Source organism: Silene latifolia, chromosome X, assembly GCF_048544455.1.
Source record: "Silene latifolia isolate original U9 population chromosome X, ASM4854445v1, whole genome shotgun sequence".
Classification (NCBI taxonomy): Eukaryota; Viridiplantae; Streptophyta; class Magnoliopsida; order Caryophyllales; family Caryophyllaceae; genus Silene; species Silene latifolia.
The window spans coordinates 274,682,900-274,708,420 of record NC_133537.1 but is presented as its reverse complement, the minus strand read 5'-3'; the positions used below and the strand labels follow the sequence as shown (position 1 = coordinate 274,708,420).

The 25,521-nt window shown below is 40.5% G+C and overlaps 2 protein-coding genes across 2 annotated transcripts; both read right to left on the bottom strand.

Annotated features, from left to right (window-relative positions):
* Positions 1–1,791: 1,791 nt before the first annotated feature.
* LOC141620134 (putative mitochondrial protein AtMg00860) lies at positions 1,792–2,340 on the bottom strand. The gene has a single exon (XM_074437081.1). It carries the CDS (start codon positions 2,338–2,340, stop codon positions 1,792–1,794), a length of 549 nt encoding a protein of 182 aa, XP_074293182.1.
* Positions 2,341–23,583: 21,243 nt separating this feature from the next.
* Positions 23,584–24,768, bottom strand: LOC141620132 (uncharacterized). The gene is made up of 2 exons (XM_074437079.1): positions 24,658–24,768; positions 23,584–24,189 (listed from the first exon to the last, which is right to left on the bottom strand). The coding sequence occupies exons 1-2, from the start codon at positions 24,766–24,768 to the stop codon at positions 23,584–23,586; spliced, it is 717 nt and encodes a 238-aa protein (XP_074293180.1).
* Between the last annotated feature and the right edge of the window lie 753 nt (positions 24,769–25,521).

The following is a 25,521-nucleotide window of genomic DNA, read 5'->3' as shown; positions in this document are numbered from 1 at the left end:
CGTGTTTAGGTTTATTTTAGTTAATAAGCGCTTCCCTATATAAGAGAAGACGTCATTAGGTTAAGGAAAAAAAACACACATTACTCTACACTTAATTACTCTTCTTCTCTTAATTACTGCTGGAACTTCCCCTCTGCCTCTTTATTTCCGGATCTAAGCTTTGTGATCTTTCTCTACTCTTTAATCTCAATTTAATTCTTTGTTTGCTCTTAATTATTGTTCTCTTGTTTAATTGTCCTTGCTTATCAGTTTATGCTTCATCCTTATCGTTCCTTTATTATGTCTTTCTTTAGCATATTCATTGTTGTTCTTGTTATTATCATCGATAGCATGAGTAGCCAACCTCCCTTATGTTAGGATTAGGGGAGCCATGGTAGTGAAGTGACGATGTTGTGAATAGGTTAGACGATTGATTGTGAGAACTGTGTCTTTAGCAATATAACTGTAATAAGTTTAGTTGAGTGCACGCTTCTAAACCCTTTGATTTGGTTAAATTCAATCATAGATTGGAAGATTGGAATGAACAGACCTGTTATGAACAGTAGACTACCCTAATGAGGACGGGAGTTAAGTTAGTTGTAATCTAGGGTGGATAGCGGACCGGAAGGACCTTTCCTTTGCCCTTCTCACAGTAGATCGTCTTAAATATTTACGACTGAGTTGATTAGTTGCCATGGTGAACCGAAATCCTAGCATGACCCTCTTTATCTGATCACATACCTCGCTTATTCTTGCTTTACTGCTCTTTTCTCTATTTCTCTCGCCTTAATCTTAATTAGTTTAGAAATCAATTAAACACCCCCATTTGTTACTAGACAGACTTAATTAGCAGATAGATACAATAGCCTCCCTGTGGAGATCGACCTTATTTCCGCTAACTTCTATTAGTTGTCCTAGGTAATTATTTTTGATACTAAAATGACTGTATCACTATCCATGATAACCCAAATCATATTTTTCCCTTTTTGAGTCCTCGGTAAACCCAATATAAAGTCCATGGAGATTGACTCCCATTTCCATTCCGGCACATCCAAAGGTTGCACCTTCCCTTGTGGTCTCTTGTGCTCCCCTTTTACTCTTTGGCAAGTCAAACATCTTGCCACAAATTCCGCCACTTCTATTTTCATATTCGGCCACCAAAAGGTCTTCTTGAGGTCTTTATATAGCTTGTCACCACCCGAGTGTACCGAGTAAGGTGTATTATGAGCTTAATTCATTATCTTCTTCTTAAGCTCTTCATCACATGGCACACACCATCTCCCTTTGAATATAAGGCTCCCATCCATATGTAACTCAAACCTTGAAGGCTCCCCTTTGTCTAATACTCCTTTCCATTCTTGGATCTTCACATCACTTGCTTGTCTTTCCCGAATTTCCTCATATAACTCGGGTTCTAGAGTTATATCTCCAATTGATTCCCCCTTCCTTATCATATGAATGCCCATTTCCATTACTTCTTCCTTCAATCTTACCATGGACAAGGCGGTACACAAGGAGTGCACCGACTTCCTACTCAAGGCATCGGCCACCACGTTAGCTTTCCCTTCATGGTAGAGTATTTCCATGTCATAATCCTCAATTAGCTCAATCCATCTCCTTTGCCTCATATTCAACTCCTTTTGGATGTAGATGTACTTTAAACTTTTGTGTTCGGAAAACACCTTAAAGGTTGTTCCATACAAGTAATGCCTCCAAATCTTCAATGCAAAAACAACGGCTCCTAATTCTATGTCATGAGTCGGGTAATTCTCCTCATGAGTCTTCAATTGTCTTGATACATAGGCTATGACCCTACCCATTTTGCATAAGTACACACCCCAAGCCAGTCTTTGATGCATCGGTGTAAACTTCAAAATTCTCACTTCCTTTCGGCAAGGCTAAAACCAGGGCCGTGGTTAGGCGCTCCTTTAGAGTTAAGAAGGCCTTCTCACAACTCCCGTCCCACTTGAAACAACTCTCTTTCTTCATTAGCGATGTCAAAGGTCTTGCAATCTTACAGAAATCTTTCACAAACCGCCGATAGTACCCGGTTAGACCCAAGAAGCTTATAACCTCCGCCACATTCTTGGGTGATACCCACCTAGACACGACCTCAATCTTGGTGGGATCCATGGCAACTTCTTCTTTAGATATGATGTGGCCCAAGAAAGCCACTTTCTCTAGCCAAAACTCGCACTTACTAAGCTTTGCATAAAGTTGGTGCTCCCTCAAGGTTTGCAATACTAGCCTTAGATGCTCTTCATGCTCCTCTTTGGTCTTGGAGTAGACCAAGATATCATCTATGAATACCACTATGAACTTATCCAAGTACGGACTAGACACCTTATTCATAAGATCCATGAAAGAGGCCGGTGCATTTGTTAGTCTAAACGGCGTCACTACAAACCCATAATATCCATATCTTGATCTAAAAGTGGTCTTTGGGATGTCCTCATCTTTGATCTTTAATTGGTGATAGCCCGAACGTAGGTCAATCTTTGAAAACACTCCGGCTCCACTAAGTTGGTCAAACAAGTCATTAATCCTTGGTAGAGGGTATTTGTTTTTTACGGTAACATTGTTCAACTCCCTATAATCAATGCACAATCTCAACGTCCCATCCTTCTTCTTTACATACAAATAGAACCGGTGCTCCCCAAGGTGAAACACTCGGTCTAATGTACCCTTTGTCCGCCAATTCCCGAAGTTGTTTCTTCAATTCTTATAGCTCATTTGGACCCATACGGTACGGGGCCTTAGAAATCGGTCCCGCACCCGGTCTCAAGTCCACTCCGAACTCCACTTCTCTCGGTGGAGGTAATTCAGGCAATTCCTCCGAAAATACAACCTCAAATTCTCCCACCACCGGTATATTCCTAGCTTGAGGCCTCTCTACACTAGTATCCCACACGTGGTATAAGATCATTGGGCACTTCTTCTTTAGGCAAGTCTTTAGGGTCATCACCGAAACTAGTTTTACCTTAGGCTTGACTAGGTAACCTTTGTATGACACCCTAGTACCCTTAGGTCCTTTCAAAGAAATATTCTTTTGGTAGCAATCTATGTTGGGTTTGTGTTTACTCAACCAATCCATTCCTATAATTATCTCAAACCCCTCCAAAGGAAATTCTAAAAGATCTACCGTGAAATTTGTTTTATGAATTAAGACGGGTACTTCTTTGTAAATCCTTGAACATGTAATAGACCCGAAGGTAAGGTCACGTCATCCTTGACTAGTTCGCCCTCCCCCAATCTTAAGGTCGGTAACGGCTCCTAGACACGAAAGAATGTATGGCCCCCGAGTTAAATAAAACAAAGAATGGGTGAGAGTTAACAATAAATGTACCGGATACAACGTGGGCGTCTTCCTCGGCACTCCTCTTGTCCATGGCAAAGAGCTTGCCACTAGTCTTGGGTGCTCCTTGGACCGTACTAGCCGATTGAGTTGTCTTATTTCCGGAAGTATTGCCGCTCCCATATCTTGTTGCCCTTTATGGGGTTCCCCGGTTGAAGTTCTCTCGATTGTTTCCGCCATTGAAGTTGGGATTTGCATTCCTTGGGTTACTTCAAGCCCCCGAGTTCCGGTTGCTTGCCCCGCTTTGGAAAGGGGTGTGGTAAGAGTTTCCTTATCCAAATCTCCGATTATGTCCCTTTTGAGCATTAGTGCATTCCACCCTTTTGTGACCGAGGCCACCATAATTATAGCACCTTAACCCTCCTTCTTCACTAGCGGCCCTATTCCCATAGTTGCTTGTCCCACCAAAGCTATTTCCTTGTGCTTCTCCCGAGTACGACTTGGATTGGTTAAAAGTAATCTTCTTGGGTTGATACCCTCCTTCACCTTCATTCCTCCTTTTCTCCCCGGACCTCTCCTTAGCATCCTTGGTGACACCGAGAGCCTCTCCGCGTTACCGGCCCTAGCGTAAACTTCTTTCACACTAGACAAATCTTCGGGTGGGAGCTTCTCCAAGAGCTTGACGATCAAACCTCCCTCAAACTTGAGAGCTAAATGAGATTGGCTAAGGTGAAGGTCCTCCACGTAAGTAGCGATCTCACAAAAGCGGATGTAGTAGTCTTGCACGGTCATAGCATCGGTCATAACGAACCGATCGAATTCCGCTCGAAGCTTGCAGCTCACGTGCTCGGGGATAAACTTATTCCTCATTTACATCTTGAAGTCGGCCCAAGGGACGGCGGCTTCGTCCCTCTCTTCATACAAGTTCTTCATAGCTTCCCGTTCCTTGTACCACCAACCTCCCGCAAGTCCTCCCAAGTAGAAGGCGGCTTGCTCCACCTTAAGCTCTTCCGGGCACCTCACCACCTTGAACACATTCTCCATCTCTCTTACCCAATCGCTAAAAAGGCAAGGCTCCCCCACCCTAAGGTACTTGGTAGGGCGGTGGCGTGAGATGGCGGTGCTTACGGCCGAGACATCCATTGTCGCATCTCTCTCTCGAGTGACGTTCCTAAGAGCTTCGGTGATGGCCTTATTTTGAGAAATGAACCGCTCCATTTCCTCTTCAGACACACGGGGCAGAGGGGAATGAGTCCTTGCACGGGGTCTCGGCATAATGTCTCTTCAATAAGCATAAAAAACGTCATTACATGCCTCAAAACACGAGCCAATGGGTATTGACCACTATACAGGTCCACTCAGTCGAGTGAGGAAAGCCACTCGGTCGAGTGGTGAGCCCACTTGGTCGAGTGGTGTCCCACTCGGTCGAGTGTCTCAACAATCAAAAGGTTTCCTAAAATCTCCAGAGGTCCACTCGATCGAGTGCTCTCACAGCTCGGTCGAGTGAAATACACTCGGTCGATTGAATCGTTCACTTGGTCGAGTGCCACAACAATCAGAATGTTTCCAGAATTCTCCCATAATCCACTCGGTCGAGTGGCCACAATACTCGGTTGAGTAGGACACACTCGATCGAGTGAGACCTTCACTCGGTCGAGTGTGGCAACTTATAGGAGCTCTTTTGATTCTGGAATGGCGTCCACTCGGTCGAGTGGGAGGGGCACTCGGTCGAGTGCTATCTAGTCGACCGAGTTCCTCTCTTCACTTGGCCGACTACACTACATAAGGGCTATTTACCCATTCTACTCACACAAGTCTACACATAACCCTATTCACATGTTCCTATACGCAAGCACGAGAGAGAATATAGACATATGCACAACATATAACACACGTATGACGGCACTTAACACGTATACTTACTCTTATACATTCCACCTATCTTTCTCAAAAGTCTTTATCATTATTTAGCATATTATCATGTAGGACATCACCAAGCATACCAAATTCCACAACATCAAGCAAGAAGTATGCAACAACCATATACACCAAACACGTCCCATTACCCACGCGTAGTGACCGACTCAAGTTAAGAGGGCAAGTAATCAACCTTGAGATGTCTCACAAGCTTGTCACAAACCCTATAAAACTCAAACCGGGTTCATTTTAAATTAACTCATCCTAGTTCATTGGTTAGGCTCTAAAACCGCCGCTCTGATACCACTTTGTAACACCCCCATAAGTCGGGGTCCTTCCTCTAGGCAATTCTCATCATATGGAGGTGTCACAAGCCTTGGTTTCCCAAGAGTGTAGTGCGAACAACAAGTAAATAAGTACTTTAGATAACATAAATAGTTAAGTTGTAAAGTTAAGTGATCACAAGTTAAGGGATATGAAAAATCATCCCAATAGTACAACCAAATCGAAAGGAGTTTAATTGTCAAAAACTAAATAAGAGCAAGTGGCGAAAACGAGGTAGGCCGCTCCCAAGCCCGCCACTCAAACATGTGCACCTGTCGACACTGCTCCCCATATGGGCGGAAATCACCATATGGTTCATCACAGACATTGAAACCCAAGTGTTAGCCAATGATATGAATGTTCAATAATAAACAAGAGATGCAACTAACTTACTAATTTAATGAGGTATGTAAACATGGCAAGTATCCACAAAACTCAACTCCTCCAACCGTGACCGGGACACGCCCACGACGTCACCAATACCACTAAGGTACTCGGAACACGTTCGGGGTACCGGGCCCGAGTGCGACTCGAGTCCCCTGCCAGACAACATGCCTCACCACATGAGTCCCTCCATAACCCAAGTACTAATGTGCACATTCCCTTGGAGTGGGAAGCTCCAAGGGAGACTTGAGCGGAAGACGGTTTTCCAACCGCCTTCCGTCTCCAAAACCATCATCATCCCCAACAATCTCCAATGTCAACAATTCACCAACAACAAGAACAATTAACCAAACAAGCATGCCATTAAATTCATACAACAACCAATTCATGTTCATAACTTCATTTTCTCTTCTTTCAATTGCTTATTAACATGTTATAGTGCAAGATAATTAATACTAGATTCCTTCACCATACTCATTCTTCCCAAAATCATCATGAGACCACAATATGTACCAAACCCTAATTATCCAAAACATGTTATAATGCAAATACTATGAGATAAATGTAATTAATGGTATTAAATGTACAATTAAACACTCATAACACCATAACTAAGTAGGGAAACCCTACCTTGAACTTATTTCCACAATTCCACAAGCTAATCCCTGGAAATGCTTCTCAATGAAGCTTCCTACACATATTAATTATTATAATCAGTACTACAATCTATTATAAAAACATACTAACTTAACTCCTTGAATTCTTACAACATAAGTAAGTAGGGAGTAACTTACTAACTAAATAAAGTTGTTAAGACAAGAAAGAAGAGAAGAAGAAGTGTAGATCCACTTACAATAAAGAAGAAAGGCTAAGGAGGCAAGAACTCTTCTATAGAAACTTAGGGTTTTTGAGAGGATTTGGTGGTGGAGATTTTAGAGAGAAGTTGGTGAAGTTTAGAGAGTGGTGAATAGTGTTTGAGAGGGGTTTTGGTGTAGGAAATCTGAAATGATAGGGTTATAAAAGCGATATCTCACAAAACATTTCCCGTATAAAACTCACTCGACCGGCACTTGGTCGCGTGGAAGCTCATTCGATCGAGCGGAGCCTCCACTCGGTTGAGTGGAGGCTCCACTCGATCTCCACTCGGTCGAGTGGATGGTCACTCGGTCGAGTGACCGACTTTCCAGGCTTTCCAGCCTACTGTATTGGAGTACTCGGTCCTCCACTCGGTCGAGTGGATCAACACTTGGCCGAGTGGGTTCTTTATTCGGTCTAGCTATACTTAAATAAATACGAGGTATTTCAACTATATTAAAAGCGCTCCCTTCGCAGAGGGTTTAGGTAGGACACTAGGAGCATTAACTCGTGGGAGTTCAACTTACTTACATCATTTTGACTAAATAGCAAACATGTTATCATCCTCAAAAACATGCAAAGAGATACATGTTGGACATCATTAATCAACATGGCACTCGAGGTTGGGGCGGGTCGGCCGGTAAGATAAGGTAAGAAGTGGGATGCTCCACTCTTAGCCGTGACATCCGTAATGTATCCTTCTTGCTCGGTCTCTGACCCGAGATGTTTAGCAAACTGATCAAGGGTTAACTCATGGTCGATGTTCAAAAGACAGAAACTAACATCTTTTCCCTTCACATCATACGGAAAAGAACCCTAAAACTTTAGGGTGAAATACAAGTAAAACTTTTTGCGAATGTTGTGCAACGCCTCCATCCCCAAAATCTCGGATATATGTGATATATCTGATTCTACACCCAAGTCCTTTAAGATCTCGGGTTCAACACAATGGGTCGGTCTCATGGTACAACCCATTAGAGCTACGAAACCAACCCGCTGTTTAAACTTAGCAAAGATTACCGATGGGTACTCATCAACTTGAGGGACAAGCGGCTCTTGACTCGGTTGGCCTTCCTCAATTACGACATTAGCGCGAGTCCTCTTCTCAGGAGGTGCTCTACCTTTCGGCATGCTGCAAAAATACAAGTTCAACAAGAATTTTTCGGAAATTATGCCATAATAAGTGGGATTTTTCAGTTTTTACACTTTTAAGACGAATTTTTCTATCTAAAGGCATGAAATATCAACTTGGCAAAGCATTACTACTATCAAATTGAACCTTTAAGAACATCCTAGAGGCAATCTATGTGACCGAAACAATCAAAATTTTGGGGCAAAACCCTATAAATTTTCGGTATCAAATCGGTAGTTTTTTAGCTTAGAAACCATCTTTTGCATATGTAAATCAAATAATAAGAGCAATTACTACTAAATTAACACCATACAAACACGAATATTTGAATTCAAAGATTAGAAAATTTCAGATTTGGGGCAAATTTCTCAATTTCTTTGATTAAAAATAAAGAGTTTTTGATAGTTGCATTACCTTAACTCAGAAGTTAATTGAAAGAACGAAGGCAAGAACGAATCCGAGAATGAAGTTAGCAAAAATCACTCTAGCTTATGTTTAGAGAGAAAATTTTGAGAATTTTATATGTAAAATAGGAGGTATGAGGCGTGAAATAGAGGTAAAATAAAGTTATAAGGTTTCCGGAAAAGTAATGCTGAACCGCGATTATTTAGGGTACTCGGTCGAGTACTGGGCCTTCTCGGCCGAGTAGCCTCTACTCGGTCGAGTACTCAGAATTGTGTTTTTAAGCCAGTGATGAGTAGATATTTTAGTCGTCATTTCTACTATCAAAAACAATTTATAATAAACCCAAATTAAGTAGTATAATTAGAGTGTCGGTCTCAAGGATGACGGGGGCTTACACGATAATTTGGTTAGGTCTTAGTTTAGTCAAGTAAAGATTGGGATTGGTTTAAGACTAACAACTAAATTTAAACTAAAGCAAGTAATTGACAAGATGTGTAAACGATTGATTTAAGAACTAGGGTAGTCGGGTTCCCCTAAGCAAGGTTAGTCAACAATGGGTGTCAAATGGTTTCCGGGTAAATATTAGTGAAGAAAGCGAGTTAATTTCTTAACCTCATCTTAAGATGGACACTATAATCATCATTAAATATCCTATCTCATCATAAACATGCTATCAAGCAACCACATAATTGAACCTTTAAGAACATCCTAGAGGCAATCTATATGACCGCAACAATCAAAATTTTGGGGCAAAACCCTAGAAATTTTCGGTATCAAATCGGTAGTTTTTGAGCTTAGAAACCATCTTTTGCATATGCAAGTCAAATAATTAGAGCAATTACTACTAAATTAACACCATACAAACACGAATCTTTGAATTCAAAGACTAGAAAATTTCAGATTTGGGGTAAATTTCTCAATTTCTTTGATTAAAAATAAAGAGTTTTTGATAGTTGCATTACCTTAAGTCAGAAGTTGATTGAAAGAACGAAGGCAAGAATGAATCCGAGAATGAAGTTAGCAAAAATCACTCTAGCTTATGTTTAGAGAGAAAATTTTGAGAATTTTGTGTGTAAAATAGGAGGTATGAGGCGTGAAATAAAGGTAAAAGAAAGTTATAGGGTTTCCGGAAGAGTAATGCTGAACCGCGATTATTTAGGGTACTCGGTCGAGTACTGGGCCTTCTCGGCCGAGTAGCCTCTACTCGGTCGAGTACTCAGAATTGTGTTTTTAAGCCAGTGATGAGTAGATATTTTAGTCGTCATTTCTACTATCAAAAACAATTTATAATAAACCCAAATTAAGTAGTATAATTAGGGTGTCGGTCTCAAGGATGACGGGGGCTTACACGATAATTTGGTTAGGTCTTAGTTTAGTCAAGTAAATATGGGGATTGGTTTAAGACTAACAACTAAATTTAAACTAAAGCAAGTAATTTACAAGATGTGTAAACGATTGATTTAAGAACTAGGGTAGTCGGGTTCCCCTAAGCAAGGTTAGTCAACAATGGGTGTCAAATGGTTTTCAGGTAAATATTAGTGAAGAAAGCGAGTTAATTTCTTAACCTCATCTTAAGATGGACACAAGAATCATCATTAAATATCCTACCTCATCATAAATATGCTATCAAGTAACCACATAAACTCTTATTCATAAGGAAGCTAAGCAAACATTGTAGAAAAGGATGAACTTTCATACACACATTTAAACAAACACCTTCAATGCATGATTATGAACACTAATATTACCACCCAAAAACACATGTTAACAACCCATTTGATTAACTTAAACCCCCACTTAGGTTCCCCCTAAACCCTAGTGGGAGACTACTCACACATGCTTACAAAGCAAATGTAAACAATTGAGTAAAAACAAATAAACATGGCAACAAACATTTTGTAAAGATGAACAATTACTAAATACCAAAAGGAAATATAAACTATTGAATAAACAAGACAAATTAAGAAGAGAATTATACCAACAATTAGGAAAGATTGCTACTTTGATTGAATTAAGGACGAAATTCTTCAATATCTCCAAAATACAACCCAATAACCAAATGTAAACAATTGAAACTAAGTAGATCCATATTAATTAAGTAAGTAATTAAGGTTTAATTTGGGAAAGATTAATACTTGGTTTAATAATTTTGCATAAACTTAGAGAATTTATGAAATTTTGGGTTGTGTGTACAAATGATTAAGGGAGGGGGTATTTATAGGTTACACACGAATTAGGTTGGAAATTACAAAGGAGGGTAAAATGCGGAAGATGGGTCCCAGCCGATCGACTGGCTGTCAGTGGTCTGACCGGCTGGGAGTTGTCTCTAAGAATCAAACTGGAAATATATCATCAGGTGCCTCTGGCCGATGGACCGGCTGCCGGTGGTCAACTGGCTAGGAGCTCATTTGACTTTCCCTCTTGTTTTGTTGACTTTGTTCTTCATCTTGCGCTCCCAGCCGGCTGGTCGGCTGCCGGTGCCTTGCCTGGCTGGGAGTTCCCTGGAACTTCCTTGGTTTCTTCCTTCTTCTTGTTCTCCCAGCCGGGTGACCGGCTGCCGGTGGCCTGACCGGCTGGGAGTTCTCTGTAACTTCTTCCCTAAAATGACAATGCCAAGCGTTGGGGGAGTCCCAGCCGGCTGACCAGCTGCCGGCCTACCGGCTGGGAGCTCCTCTCAGCATTCCTTCCTCCTATCTTCATACTTAGCCTATCAAAACCGTCTCTCTTGCTCCGATTCCTCCATTTTCGCCTCAAAACCTGCAAGACGAGCATAATATCATAGACTAGGGAATCAGGGTACAAAATGCAATGCAAGACGCATAAAACTGACTCAAATTGAGTCGGAAAGCATGAAAATAGGGAGGGAAGTTGGTGCATTTGAACACTATATCAGCCAACTACTAACCTATGAGTACTCGGCCGAGTGCCTACATACAAATTCGAGTGTCTCGTACTCGGTCGAGTACACCTGCACATTAACGAAAATTGAAGATTTGATGAATTGTTTTCCTGCAAAACATTAAACATTGTTCGTAGTCCAACCTATTCGGAGCTCGTCACACTTAGACGTTACTTCCATCAAACATTAGGCATCTTATCAACTACACACCTCTACGACTTACTTCCACAACACCTATCATACTTCACATAATTCCTTAACGGAAACTACCCATGTTACATGCACACATAACCTACTCAAGTTTGATTATATCACTAACAATGTGTAAGAAAAATCATACGCATGCAAGCCTCTATCCGTTCATGCATATATTATTAACTCAAGTCATTCATACACCGCATCATATCGTTACATGTTAACCCATTATCGTCTACCATTACCTCCTATGTCATATACCACCATGCATACAACTTTAAACAAGTCACACACCTCATCCATAAGCACGAGCATACACTATTACACATCACTTGCACTCTAGCTACTTCAATATTGACACCAAAGACAAACTAACATCCAAGAAAAACTCATGTTACACATCCAACACGCACACATAATCCCATACGTTTATTCCACGTAAAGTTACTAGCTTAAGCATGATGGGTCCGGGATTTTGAAATGAGGGCGCCTTCTCACCCAAAACCGACATAAGAGGGCTCCCAACACACATACACTAGGTTCAATTTAAATTGACACCCTACATTCATTTGGTTCATTGGTTCAGGTTCAAAAATCGTCACTCTGATACCACTTTGTAACACCCCCACTTACCAAGGAGCCTTGACAAGACCTTCCCCAATAAGTAAGGGTGTTACCATCTCGGTTGCCCGAGGTAAGTATATCAAATAAACAATAACAAAACGTTTATTAAATGTTTATTACATTTTATACAAGCATAACCAAAAGAACACAACTCCGTTACAACGAAGGAAACTACTAAGCATAAGTGACATCGACAACTAGCTAGACAGCATGGTGACTCGATCTCGTCCATATCCCGCAAGTAACACATCAACCATCACCTGCTAAACCAACTTCTCACCATCCTCGAATGGATTACCACAGTTTTGAAAACAATAAAGGGGTCAATCAACTATATAACCAAGATAAAGAATACAAAGATTTAAACAATACATAAACATAACTAAAACGATAGCAATACCGTTCTCCGACTCCATTACTAGCCAATAACCGACTACACACTTTATGTGTAGTCCTTCCAGATTACCCATCGCAACAGGTAATCCTCACCGCCAGTTGGGGACCGCAGCCATGTCCACCTAAGCCCCGCTCATCACAACGAGCGCACCCAGATCATTAATGTACACATATCCCTTGTGACGAGAGCCACAAGAGGCGAACGTTGGGTTGGAACCATCTCTCGAAAATGTTCCCATATCAACAATACCAATCTCAATATCAACAAACCAATATCAATCCACTTCAACATGTTAATCAATCAATCAATTACCACAATTTAAAATTCATTTCACAATCGACTGAGTAGGGAAACCCTACCTTTTTGCTATTCCATGAAAGTGCGTCCATCATATAAAGCCAAGCAATACTCCACATCGAATCCTACAAGTAGCAACCGTATCCTATCACTAAGATATTCAATATCTATTAAAATTTAACAATTATTCACAAACTCATCTTGAGACGCAGACCGATGCCGACAACGGCGACAACCCAAGTTAATGACTTTATGTATAGCCCTTCTCCCTTCCTCGATTAGTCTTCAAGGCCACCCAAGATGTTTAGAGTGAGATGAGAGAAATGGGAGAGAGAGAGAGATTAGGTTTAGGAATGAGAAAAGGAGCCGTCGAAAATAATTTATGTTTAAGTCTCCGTGTTTTATAATAATGCGCTGTCCGACGAGGTACTCTGAGTACGCCTCGCTCGGTCGAGTACTTTAAATACTCGGCCGAGTGGCCTCTGCTAGGTCAAGTATCGGGTTACATTGGTCAACTAATCTCTCCCATCTCCCTTACTAAGGCTCTCCCTTGGTTAATAGTTCAGTCAACAGATCCCTAACAGGGCGGGTATTACAAAAAAGACAAGAGGGCACCCAAAAAAGACCTCGGTGTCAAGAACACCATCACAATGGGAATACGTTGAAAAGGATTTTCCCACCGAGAGCTCTGAAAGAGGGAGATCAACGAACTCGGTCAGAAAGGAAAAGGAGGTTCCTAAAAAGGGTCGTAAAAGAGGGAGAAGTAATGGTTCGGTCGCAAAGGAGAAGGAGCTTCCTACCTAGAGTAGTACACCATTTCAGTGGCCGAATGATTTATGTGATATCATGGTAAGTTGGATAACGGACTGGGTGAATGTTATATATGATGGAAAATGCGGGTACCACTGTATTGCTTTAGATATTTATGGTTTGACACTGAGTTATTACTTGTTGCTGCCAATCGTTATAATGCAATTTCTGTGGGTTTGTCACACCGTTAGAGTATGACTTGTTTACCAACGAAGGCAACAAATGTAAATGAAAATGGTCCAAGAAGAATCTTCTCAATGGTCTACCTTCGAGCCACGGAACATTTTGTATGGGTAAGTTTACGTATTATTTTTGTATGCTTGAATGTTTTTATAATTGTGTTACACCATCTTACAATACTATATTAATGATTTTTGTAGGTACACTTGGAAGTAGGAGTCCCTTATCAACACTTTACTTGCTTGTAATGTTCGATATCTGAGTCAGATTCAAGATAGATTAACTCTTTATAAAAAACAAGTACCGACCAAATCGAACAACGAGAAAACACCTATTAAATTTGACGACTTGTAATAGTTTAGTTTAGTACTCTCACGTATTGTTTGGGAAACAATATTTAGATACTCATTTATTATTTATATTTATATTTTCGTTTCATATTCAATGTGAAAATATATAATTTCATTTTACTAATTATTGTTTTTCGTATTTAATAAAAAGTACCTCCTTAGTAGTAGTAGTAGTAGTAGTAGTAGTAGTAATAATAATAATAATAAAAGTTAATAATAATAATAATTTCCCTCCAGGAAAAAAATAATACTCATAGTAATAATTTTACTAAAAGAAAAGTAGTAGTAGTAATAATAATAATAATATTAATAATAATAAGAGATAATAATAATAAAAGATAATAATAATAAAAGTTAATAATAATACTAATAATAATAATAATAATAATAATAATAATAATAATAATAATAATAATAATAATAATAATAATAACAACAACAACAACAACAACAACAACAACAACAACAACAACAACAACAACAACAACAATAATGGTTGTGGTAGCCGGTGGTGGGCTGGGGAAGGAGGGTTGTCGGGTTAGTGGGAGGTGGTGGAAGGGAGGGTCGTTGGGTCAGTGAGAAGGCGGTGGTCGGAATTGCAGGGGTGGGGCGTTCTGGGGGAGGGTAAGGGAGTGCCGGCAGTCGCAGGGGGAGGGGAGCCCGGTGTAGGGGTGGCTGGCCGAGGTCGACAGGCGTGGGGTCGGTCAGAGTAAGGGTTTCCGGCGAGGTGGTGGTTAATGAAGGTGTGTGGTGGTTAATGGATCGGAGATGGGTGGTGGTGATTTAGTGGTGAAGGGAGATTAGGGAAGGGAGAAAAATAATTGATTGGGTAAAGGAATGAAGAAATGACAAGGGTAACATTATAAACAACGTATGTAAAAGAGTAAAATCCGTATGTGAAAAAGCAATACCCATTTTTTGTTTTACTTTCAAAGTTGATTATATGTAGAAGCTAATAATTATGAAAGGGACAAAGTTGGAAGTTCATTAAATATTGTCGACGATATTTAGTAATGTGTGGATGATATTAGCCGCGCCCTTAAATAATTCGGTTTAATTGTACGTTGTAACAAAACAATAATTTGGATTGCTGGATTTCTTTCAAAACGGACATATCGATTTTATTAATAAAAACGGCTAAAGACACTCAATTTGGAAAATAATATTTTTGTTAATCCTTAGGCATTTTATTTGTCTCATCTATTATGTCCGACCTATTATAGCATGTCTATTTCTTTTACTTTCTAACTTTTATTATTTTTTTTTTGCTATCTTTTTCTTTTTTCATTTTGCTAAACTTCTGTTTTAATAAAATATACTTCAGCTAAAGTTTCACAAATTCCATTTACAAACAAAAAATTCTCAATTCCATTGGATCCTAATACTTACATGAAAATATTGAACTGTCTAACATTAACCAATCCGGACACAATATCATTTCAAAATGGAGTTGAAGATTTGGGAAAAAAACTTTAAATTGGAATAAGTCTCTTGAAAGACGGTCCTACACATTAGATTATTTTACAATTTGAATTAAAAATAATACTAGAAGTAAAAATGTTACGAATGATATAAAATCGTTTAATCATAAAATCAACCGAAATCTATCATAAAACGATTAACAATAAAATAGTGATAGAAACATACAAAGGAGTACTCTAAGGCTCTGTTTGGCAAAACGACCTGAAAAGGTAGCTGAAACCTGAAAAGGTATCTGGAAACTGAAAAGCTACCTGAAACCTGAAAAGGTAGCTGATAAGGTAACTGAAAATTAGGAGTTGATAAGGTGACTGATTATATAAAAAAATCGTTTGGCAAACTAACTGAAAAGGTAACTTATTTTGGTAAAATGACGTAAAAGGATATAATAGTTATTTAATATATTATAAATTGAAAGGGTAAAAAAGTAAAATTACAAAGAATCAGGTACCTGAAATGTGAAATGCTACTCTATGTAGCATTTCATTTCAGGTAGCTTATTTGGGCAAATAAGCTACTTGCCAAACACTTCCATAAAAATAAGCTACCTGAAATTTTTCTCAAAAAAGCTACTTTAGTCAAAACAGGTACCTGAAATGTCTTGCCAAACGGAGCCTAACTCCGTACTTTCATTAAAATGGTTAAGAAAGTCTCTCCATGTTAAAAAAAAACATATATGATAATAAAAATATAGAGAATCCAAAAAAGAGAAAATAACAAAAAACTTGTATTTGGAAGGAATTTAGGCTAACTACAGGTGATTATATATTGAATTTCCTTCTATTTATCTTTTTATGCAAGATAAAGATTTTATATACTCCATAATAATTTATTGTATGTTACTATTACCAATTTAGTATTTGCTTTTAAAATATGTATAACTTTTGTTACCAAATATGTTATTCTTACATCGTTGAATGTAAGATCATCATACGAATGAAATATTAACATTTTATCAAAGCACCCAAACAAAGCACCTGGCCCAGACGGAATGCATGCTTTATTTTATCAACGCTACTGGGAGATTGTTGGTCCGGATTTATGCAATTTTGTTCGGAATTGGTGGGATGGGAGGGGGGATATTGAGCGGGTGAACAGGACAAATGTGGTCCTTATCCCGAAATGTAAATCACCTAAATTGATCACGGAGTATCGCCCTATTAGCCTATGCAACGTAATTTATAAGATCATTTCAAAAACTCTGGCAAACCGGTTGAAGGGTTTTTTGAATGGTTTTATATCGGAGAACCAAAGTGCTTTCACACCTGGACGACTGATAACTGACAATGCTCTTGTGGATTTTGAGACTTTTCATTCGATGAAGCGTGGTGGTGAGGGACGACATGGGACAGCTGCTTTGAAACTCGACAAGAGTAAGGCGTATGACAGGGTGGAATGGGTGTTTCTCGATGAGGTTATGAAGCGTATGGGATTTTCGTCCTTGTGGAGGAACATGGTGATGAATTGTGTTACTACGGTGGCTCACTCATTCCTCATTAATGGGAAGGTTTCGGGTTTGGTTCGACCAAGCAGAGGATTGCGCCAAGGAGACCCAATATCACCCTATCTTTTCCTCCTATGTGCAGATGCCTTCTCTTATTTGATCAAGGAGGCCGTGAATAGGGGACATCTACATGGAGCGAGGGTGTGTCGAGGTGCGCCGAGGGTATCACATCTCTTCTTTGCAGACGATAGTATCCTTTTTGCAAGAGAAAACTTGAGAGAATGTTCGAAAATCGCTGAAATTATCAGTATATACGAACGAGCATCCGGACAGAAAATTAATCATTCAAAATCGGAAGTTGTTTTTAGCAAGAAGGTATTACCAGCTGTGCGAACGAGCTTATGCGAGGCCCTAGGTGTCCGTGAGGTGGATAGACATGAAAAATATTTGGGGCTCCCTACGATCATTGGGAGGTCAAAAAAATCAATTTTTTCGTGTCTAAAAGAAAGGGTGTGGAAGAAGATGCAGGGATGGAAGGAGAAGATGTTGTCAAAACCGGGTAAAGAAATCCTTATCAAAGCTGTGGCCCAAGCTATTCCGACTTATATGATGAGTATTTTTTCAATCCCGGATGGTCTCATCGAGGAATTGCACATGACGATGGCAAGGTTCTGGTGGGGTTCCACGGAGAGTCAGCGGAAGATACATTGGTGGAGATGGGAAAAATTGTGCGAGCCAAAGGCGAAGGGAGGCATGGGGTTTAGGGATTTGCGAGTTTTTAATCAAGCTTTACTTGCTAAACAGGTTTGGCGATTGTTGACAAATCCGGGGTCTTTGGTGGGGAGAGTGATGAAGGCTAGGTACTTCAAGAATAGCTCGGTTCTGGAGGCAAGAAGGGGGCATGACCCGAGTTTTGCTTGGAGGAGCTTGTGGGGAGCGAAACCGCTGTTGATGGAGGGCCTCATATGGCGTATAAGAGATGGGGAATCAGTGAGGGTGTGGGAGGATCCGTGGCTGCCAGGGGAGCGGGGGGGTAGGGTACCCTTGCCAAATATCGAGGCTGACCCTTCTTTATGCGTGGCTGCTTTCATTGATAGAGACACGGGGTCGTGGAGGGAAGAGGAGCTACATGCCTTTCTATCTGAGGACGAGGTGAGTAGAGTCCTAGCAATTCCGTTAAGCAAGGATAGGCTGGCTGATTTGCCCTACTGGTGGCATAGTCGGAATGGGGAGTATACGGTTAAGTCGGGCTACTGGCTGGGGATGGAGCCTGTTCGGGGCACACATCTAAATGGGGAAGAGGGTGGGAGCTTGTGGAAAGGGTTGTGGGGATTGCAGGTACCTCCCAAACTGATCCATTTCTTGTGGAGGGGGTGTGCAGGGATGCTGGCGGTTAGGGCGAACTTATATCATCGTCATTGTTGTCCGAGTGAGGTGTGTGCGTTGTGTGAGGAGGAAGTGGAGACGGAATTACATGCGGTCTTTCGGTGCAGCTGGACACGGGTGTTCTGGGTGGCGAGTGGTTTTGATGAGATTATGGATGGGGCACCTCCGTCTTCATTTCGAGATTGGATAGCTTGGGCGTTGCAGCATATTGACGGCGTCGCTAAGGGGAGATTCCTGGCTGTGGTTTGGGCACTGTGGACTATACGGAACTCTCGTATCTTTGAAGAGGAACCGTGTAATCCGGATGTGGTGATTATGGGCTTCGAGAGGATGGTGGCGGATTACCAGGAGCTCGCTAGGGTGGAAAGGGAGCAGGGGGGGAATGTAAACGGAGTGGGCAGGGATCTATGGGTACCACCGGGGGAAGGAGTGTGTAAAATCAACACGGATGCGGCTCTCTTGGAGGACTCAACAGTTGGTATGGGGGTGGTAGGCAGAGATTCTACGGGCAAGGTGCAGCTGGTCGCGTGTAAGAGAGTGAGGGCTGGGTGGACGGTAGAGATGGCGGAGGCCAAGGCTATGCTCTTTGGAGCCGAGGTGGCGCAGAGGCTTGATTTACGCAACGTTAGCTTGGAGACCGATGCTCTGACCGTAGTACAAGCTGTCCGTAAAGGCGTGGTGATGCGTAGTCCGTTGGGCTTATGTATTCGGGATGTGTGTACTCTTGCTAGGTTGATTGGGTGTAAGGGTTTCTCTCATGTGAAAAGGGGGGGTAACACAGTGGCTCATATGTGTGCTAGGCTTTGCTCGAGTGTTGGGGAGGAACGAATTGTTGTGAATGATTTTCCGAGTTCCGTCCTTAGTTTGGCGGATCTTGATTTGATTTAATAAAAGTAACGTTTTTCCCTTCAAAAAACATTTGTATAATATATTAACGGAGCTCATATTAGTACTTTTTTTTTTAAAACACACCACCATTTGTATAGCTTTTTCTACTATAATAAATTATATAACCTATTACATATCTAATACCGCATTAAATTATTCTATTATAATATATAATATATCTCAATACGTATATTGTTTTCACATTGTATGATATTCAACATGTGTAAAAACAAACTCGTATAATTTCGCACGAGTTCAAAGCTCGTATTTATTAAACTGCAACAATTTTCGCAAAATTCTGGAAAGTGACAATTGACAATAGTACAAACATATAATTTTGTCGTCACTATTGATAGTACAATTAAACGGTTTTCATGCGAATATTTTGCAATAAAAAAACATATAAACAGTTTTAATCTCCCTTATAACATATACTATCCGTCACAAGTGAGAGACGCGTTAGTTGCATATCATATTATGTTAATATGGGTAAAAGGTGACCCATTTTGCTAGTTCTTATAATAATAGATGAGAGGACACACCATAAAAGTTGATTTGATAACACACAATAAATTAAGATAAAAAATGACACCTTCCTTATGTTAGCTTCCCCTGCGTTTGCTCAATCACTACTCAAAAAGATGTTCAATGATTTGAAAGAGTCTTAAAATGAGAATATATATGAACTCAGATGGTCACAATTCTGAAAAAGTGGTTTGTGTAAAAATTATATCACATTAGTCTAAAAGGTAACCATTATACAATCTTTTCTTTTGGAAATGAATAAATCTTATCATGCTAACATATTTGAATAAACATGGTGACATATGAGTTTATGTTAAAAATGTTATTACCTTAATATGCATATAAAGGAATCAAATATGCATCAAGATGTTAAATCTTGATTTGTTTAGTGATGTTATTATGTTAGTAAGTAATATACCTATTATTTGAAAGGATGTTAGTTGGAAAATGTAACCACATTTGTAACCCAATTTTGCAAAATGTGTTAACAATGGTAACATAAATAAATGTACATTTCCACATAGGAGTTAGGTTTTTTTTTTCTTTTTGGTATAAAGAAGCGGGACTAACCCCAGCAAACGAACTGAAACAAAAGAGAAACAGAAAACAACACACGCACTACTACTATAAACTAATATCAACTAGAAAGCATCAAAATGGACGACTCGAGGCCAAGCAACGCCTCCCATATCTTGCTGAGTTAAGCGGAAAAACTGGTTCGGCATGTTCGAGAGATCAAACTTGACTAGCTGGTGCGACAAACGAACTCCATAGTTTGCAAGCCAATCCGCACAAGCATTGGCTTCTCTAAAGATATGATTCACCTTCACAGTCCAAGATCTATCCTTCATGAATGCTCGACAAATACGAACTAGGTGACCATGGGCAGCCGATAGAGTAGCATCATCCTTCATGAAAGCTTCAACAATCTTAGAATCCGTTTGGATTATGAGATTAGTCAAATAAAGTTCAATCGCCATTAGTAAACCGCGCCTTAGAGCCATTAACTCCGCTCTAGTAACCGTCGCAATGCCTAATCTTTCCGCGAAAGGCTCAATGATTTGCCCCGACGAGTCTCTAAAAATACCACCCGCTCCTACCATTCCCGAATTTCCTTTAGATGCGCCATCAATATTTAACACGAGCCAATCCATGGGAGGAGCAACCCATCTTACGTAAATCTTGTGATACCTGCGCTCTCTGTTTTTCATCGAGAAGTCTACAGACTCCTTCGCGTTCAACACCTCCCAAACCCGTTGCATTAAGAAAGAATACGGAGTGACAGGAATCTCCATGCTCCTGTCGAAAACCCGGCAGTTGCACCACTTCCAGAGCCACCATACCACTACAGCAAACACCGAAGGCCACGTCTACATTCCCGCCTGCCTCCTTGCAGAAATTTTTAAAATAACCCAATCTTTGACCCATCCCGCACTCAGAAGTTGATGGGACTTAGCAAAGGGAAAATAATTCCAGATTTACCGAGCCTCACTACAATCACGAAGTAAATGCAGCGAGGTTTCCTCCATATCTCTACACGTAACACAGAACGGATCATCCATAAACCCGCGTCTAGTTCTATTTAAATTTGTCATGATTCTGTCATGTAACAATAACCACAGAAATAAACGCATCTTTTGAGGGCACCAGACCTTCGAAGGCAATTTCCAAAAAAATTCCGTTTCATCATATGGCGTATTACGGGTAATTCTAATGGCAGACTTAATTGAAAATGAACCTGAACTGGACCCGGCCAGTATAATTGATCTTCGTTATCCAACCCCTCCATAACCTCATAAGAGGCTATCATCTGAAGTACCTCATTAGAACAAAACTCAGCAAATAATTCCCATTTCCAACCCGAAACTGCATCTCACATGTCATCTACCGTAGTATCAATAATCTGTGGAGGAATTTGAAGAGTCGACAATTTGATTAAAGATACTGTGGTCTCCCATCTTTGCTTCCAAAATGATGTATTATAGCCGTTTCCAACCGAAGTACTCAGTCCGGCTTTCAACACATCGACAGCTTCCACCACTCCCTTCCGTAGATTCGAACTAGCTTGCTTTGGTTTAAACATGTCTATGTCACACCGTCCCTTACAATACTTATGACGGAGCACTAGAGCCCATAATGAATTTGGCTTCGAGAGCATACGCCATCCGAGTTTGACCATAAAAGCCACATTAAATTGTCTCATAGACCGAAGACCGAGGCCACCTTCATTCTTCTCATTGGTGACCATGTCCCAAGAGACTAAACTCAGACCATGGGAGTTTTGATCCCCTCCCCACAAAAAGCGTCGGGCTTTCTTGTCTAAATCATCACATAATGCTTGAGGGATTTTCGCCGTTTGCATAGCATAGGATGGTATTGACAAAAGAGTGGACTGTACCAATGTAGTGCGCCCTGCCAACGATAAATTCTTAGCCTTCCAACCAGATAATCGTTTGTCCACCTTCTGTGCAATAAATTCAAAAGTTTCCCTAGTCACTCGGCCATTTATCGTGGGCATACCAAGATACATTCCGAGGTCTGTCGTTCTTTCAATATTTAGCACACTGACAATCTCCGACGCCAGTTCATTATCAGTGTTGGGCGAGAAATAAACTCGAGATTTAGCTCGACTAATACTCTGACCCGAAGCTTTGCAGAATGCCTCAAAACAACTATTAATGGCTTGTGCTTGTTCAATAGACGCATCACCAAACAGAATTATGTCATCAGCGAAAAAAAGGTGCATAAAAAAAGGTCCTCCTCGACTTGTCTGAAATCCTATCCACACCCCTTGACTAGTATTCTCAATAAGTTGACTCAATTTCTCCATACATATTGTGAAAATATATGGTGATAAAGGGTCTCCTTGTCGAATTCCCCGAGTTAGAGCAAAAAACTCAGTTTTCTCCCAGTTCCATAAAACATTTAACGACGAGGATTTAATGCAAAGCATAATAGTACTCACCATACGCGTAGGGAGGCCCATATCAGATAGAGTATGCTCAATAAATTTCCTATCCAATTTGTCATAAGCTTTCTCTAAATCAAGCTTCAAAGCCATAAAACCCTTTCGTCCCGTTTTCCCGCGCATCGAATGCAAGACTTCCTGTACCAAGATGATATTATCCGTTATTTGTCTTTTTGGTACAAAACTGGATTGCATCGGGCAAATAAGAATAGGTAGCACATGCTTAAGATGATTCACAATCATCTTAGTTATAATTTTATACGATACATTACAGAGTCCGATGGGCCTAAATTGAGACACAAGATGTGGATGATCCACTTTTGGTAATAGGGAAATGAAAGCCTCCCCAATACCCTGTGGAAAAATACCCTCATGCAGCACTTGGAAAACAAGACGACAAAGGCTAGGGGAAATCACCTCCCATTGAGATTGATAAAAAAGAGCTTGGAACCCATCCGGTCCCGGTGCTTTGAATGGAGACATTTGGTTTAACGCACATTGGACCTCCGCAATCGTGTATGCACGATCCAACTTCATCTATTCTTGCATTGTCAACTGAGGAAATAAGCCAATGGTAATCCGACTCATATCCATGTTAGACACAGGGCTAGCAAATAAAGATCGAAAAAAATCCAACACCATGTTCTTTACTGATGGCGCATCCCAAACCCATTTTCCCAGACCATCTTCAAGAGATTCAATAAGATTGTGTTTCCGTCTTATAACAGTGCGGAAATGAAATAATCTCGTATTTCTTTCACCATCACAAATCGCTTCCATACGATATTTTTGAAACCAAAGTAATTCTTCCTCCCGTAACACCTCATCCAACCGTCTTCTCAACTTTAGTTCAAATTTCCAAAAAATCAGTCCCCCGGTATAATAGCTTACGTTGAACACCAAGTAAACGGCGTTCAAGACTCTTTTTCCTTTCAAAAATATTACGAAATACCGCCTTGTTCCATGTTTGTAGTTTTTCTACAAAACTATTGATGAACGGAATCAGAGGTAGTTCATTATTCCAATTATGTGCAATAGATTCCGAGAATTTAGCATGACACATCCACGTCGCTTGGAACCATAAAGGTCTAAGGATACTAGGAATTGGAGCAAACCCATTTGTATTAAAAATAATCGAACAATGATCCGATTGATTTGCAACAAGATGCCGTATCGAGCCTTCCGCAAACATTACCCTCCATGATGAATTGCAAATGGCTCTATCTAACCTAGCCCACTTGCTCGAGTCTGCCGAGTGTCCCCTAGAACAAGTATGAATAGGACCAGAGTAATTCAAGTCAATCCAATTGTTGGTCTCAAACCATGCATTGAATTTGTTACATCTCTGACGCATGCAATCACTATCCCCACTTCTCTCTTGCAAAAATCTTGTGTCATTAAAATCTCCCATGGCAAGCCAAGGTCGATTATGGGATCGAGCAAAATCCTCCAGTTCCTTCCACAGTATTTATATTTTCATAGCATCAGGACTGGCATACACCGCGGTATAATACCACGGAATTTCCTCAACTCTAGCGATTTCTACTGTGATGTGTTGATTGTGATGAATAATAGGTGTAACACTAACCTCCTAGGGTTTCCAAAAGAGCCAAATTCCATCACTCAAACCTTCCGCTTCAACTCTTGTTTTACCACCAAAATTGATGCGATCACAAACTCGCTGAGCAGTAGCAGCGTTAATATGTGTTTCAACCAAAGCGAGAACATGCGGGTTATTAACTCGAATTAACTCCTTGAGCATAGATAAGAACGCCGCACTGCCTGCTCCTTACATATTCCAAGTCATTAGACTTAGCCCAGGTTTCCGACATAAATGGTTTGGAAATGTATCCATAAAATTGTTAGGTTGAGATGTCATCAAGGACAAATAAGCCTTAGAGATTCTGTTGAGGATTCTCATCACCTGAGGGGTGATTTTCACTTCCACAGAGAGTTCCAGTGGGGACAATACTGGTGGTACCACCACTTCTATCTCCATCTCCATTATGTGGGCAAGTGGCAAGGCCGTTGCCATCGTTGGGCCTTTCGTTGGTAATGTTAAGAAGAGGTACTGAGATGGAGGGATATTTTTGTAATGAGTTACGGGGATCAGGAGCGGGGAGAAGGTTGTATTCATGGTGAGGTCTAATGACAGGACCATAAAGCTTGCTTGATTTTTTGTGAGAATTACGTAACACTTTGCAAGCAAGGGGATTTTTTTTATTTTCTTTAACAGAAGAAGAATAATTATGATTTTTTTCTGGCAAAAATTGTGGTATAGAAACCGGAATATTTTGATTGATCCTATCTTTGGTAACAAAAGGATTTAAGTGAATAATAGGCTCAATTATAGCAAGATTTTTGGAGGAATTAGCTGCATTAGAAATCCTTTCCTCAACACGAGGAGTAATCACCGGGATTGCATTATTAGTTGCCTTCAAACCATTATTTTGTTGATTAGGAGTAATATTGTCCGTAATATTTTTATTCGGAATATTTTGACTTCGTACGGATTTCAAAGGAATATTCAAATCCTTAGGCACTCCCGCCACCTCTGTTTTCTTAGTCACGCGATTATCCACACCCGACTTCAATAGCGGGTTACTTTTATCCTAGTCCAAGGCCTGACCATTCTCCACACTGACATCCACCAACGTATCTTCCTCGACTTCCAAAGCTTCAAACCTCGACCCTGAAGTACGGTGAGGATTTTTCAAAATCGAAACAGGGGGTTTAGGTAAAACTTGGTCAATAATCTGCTTAGGTTTCTCCATACGTACAACATTAC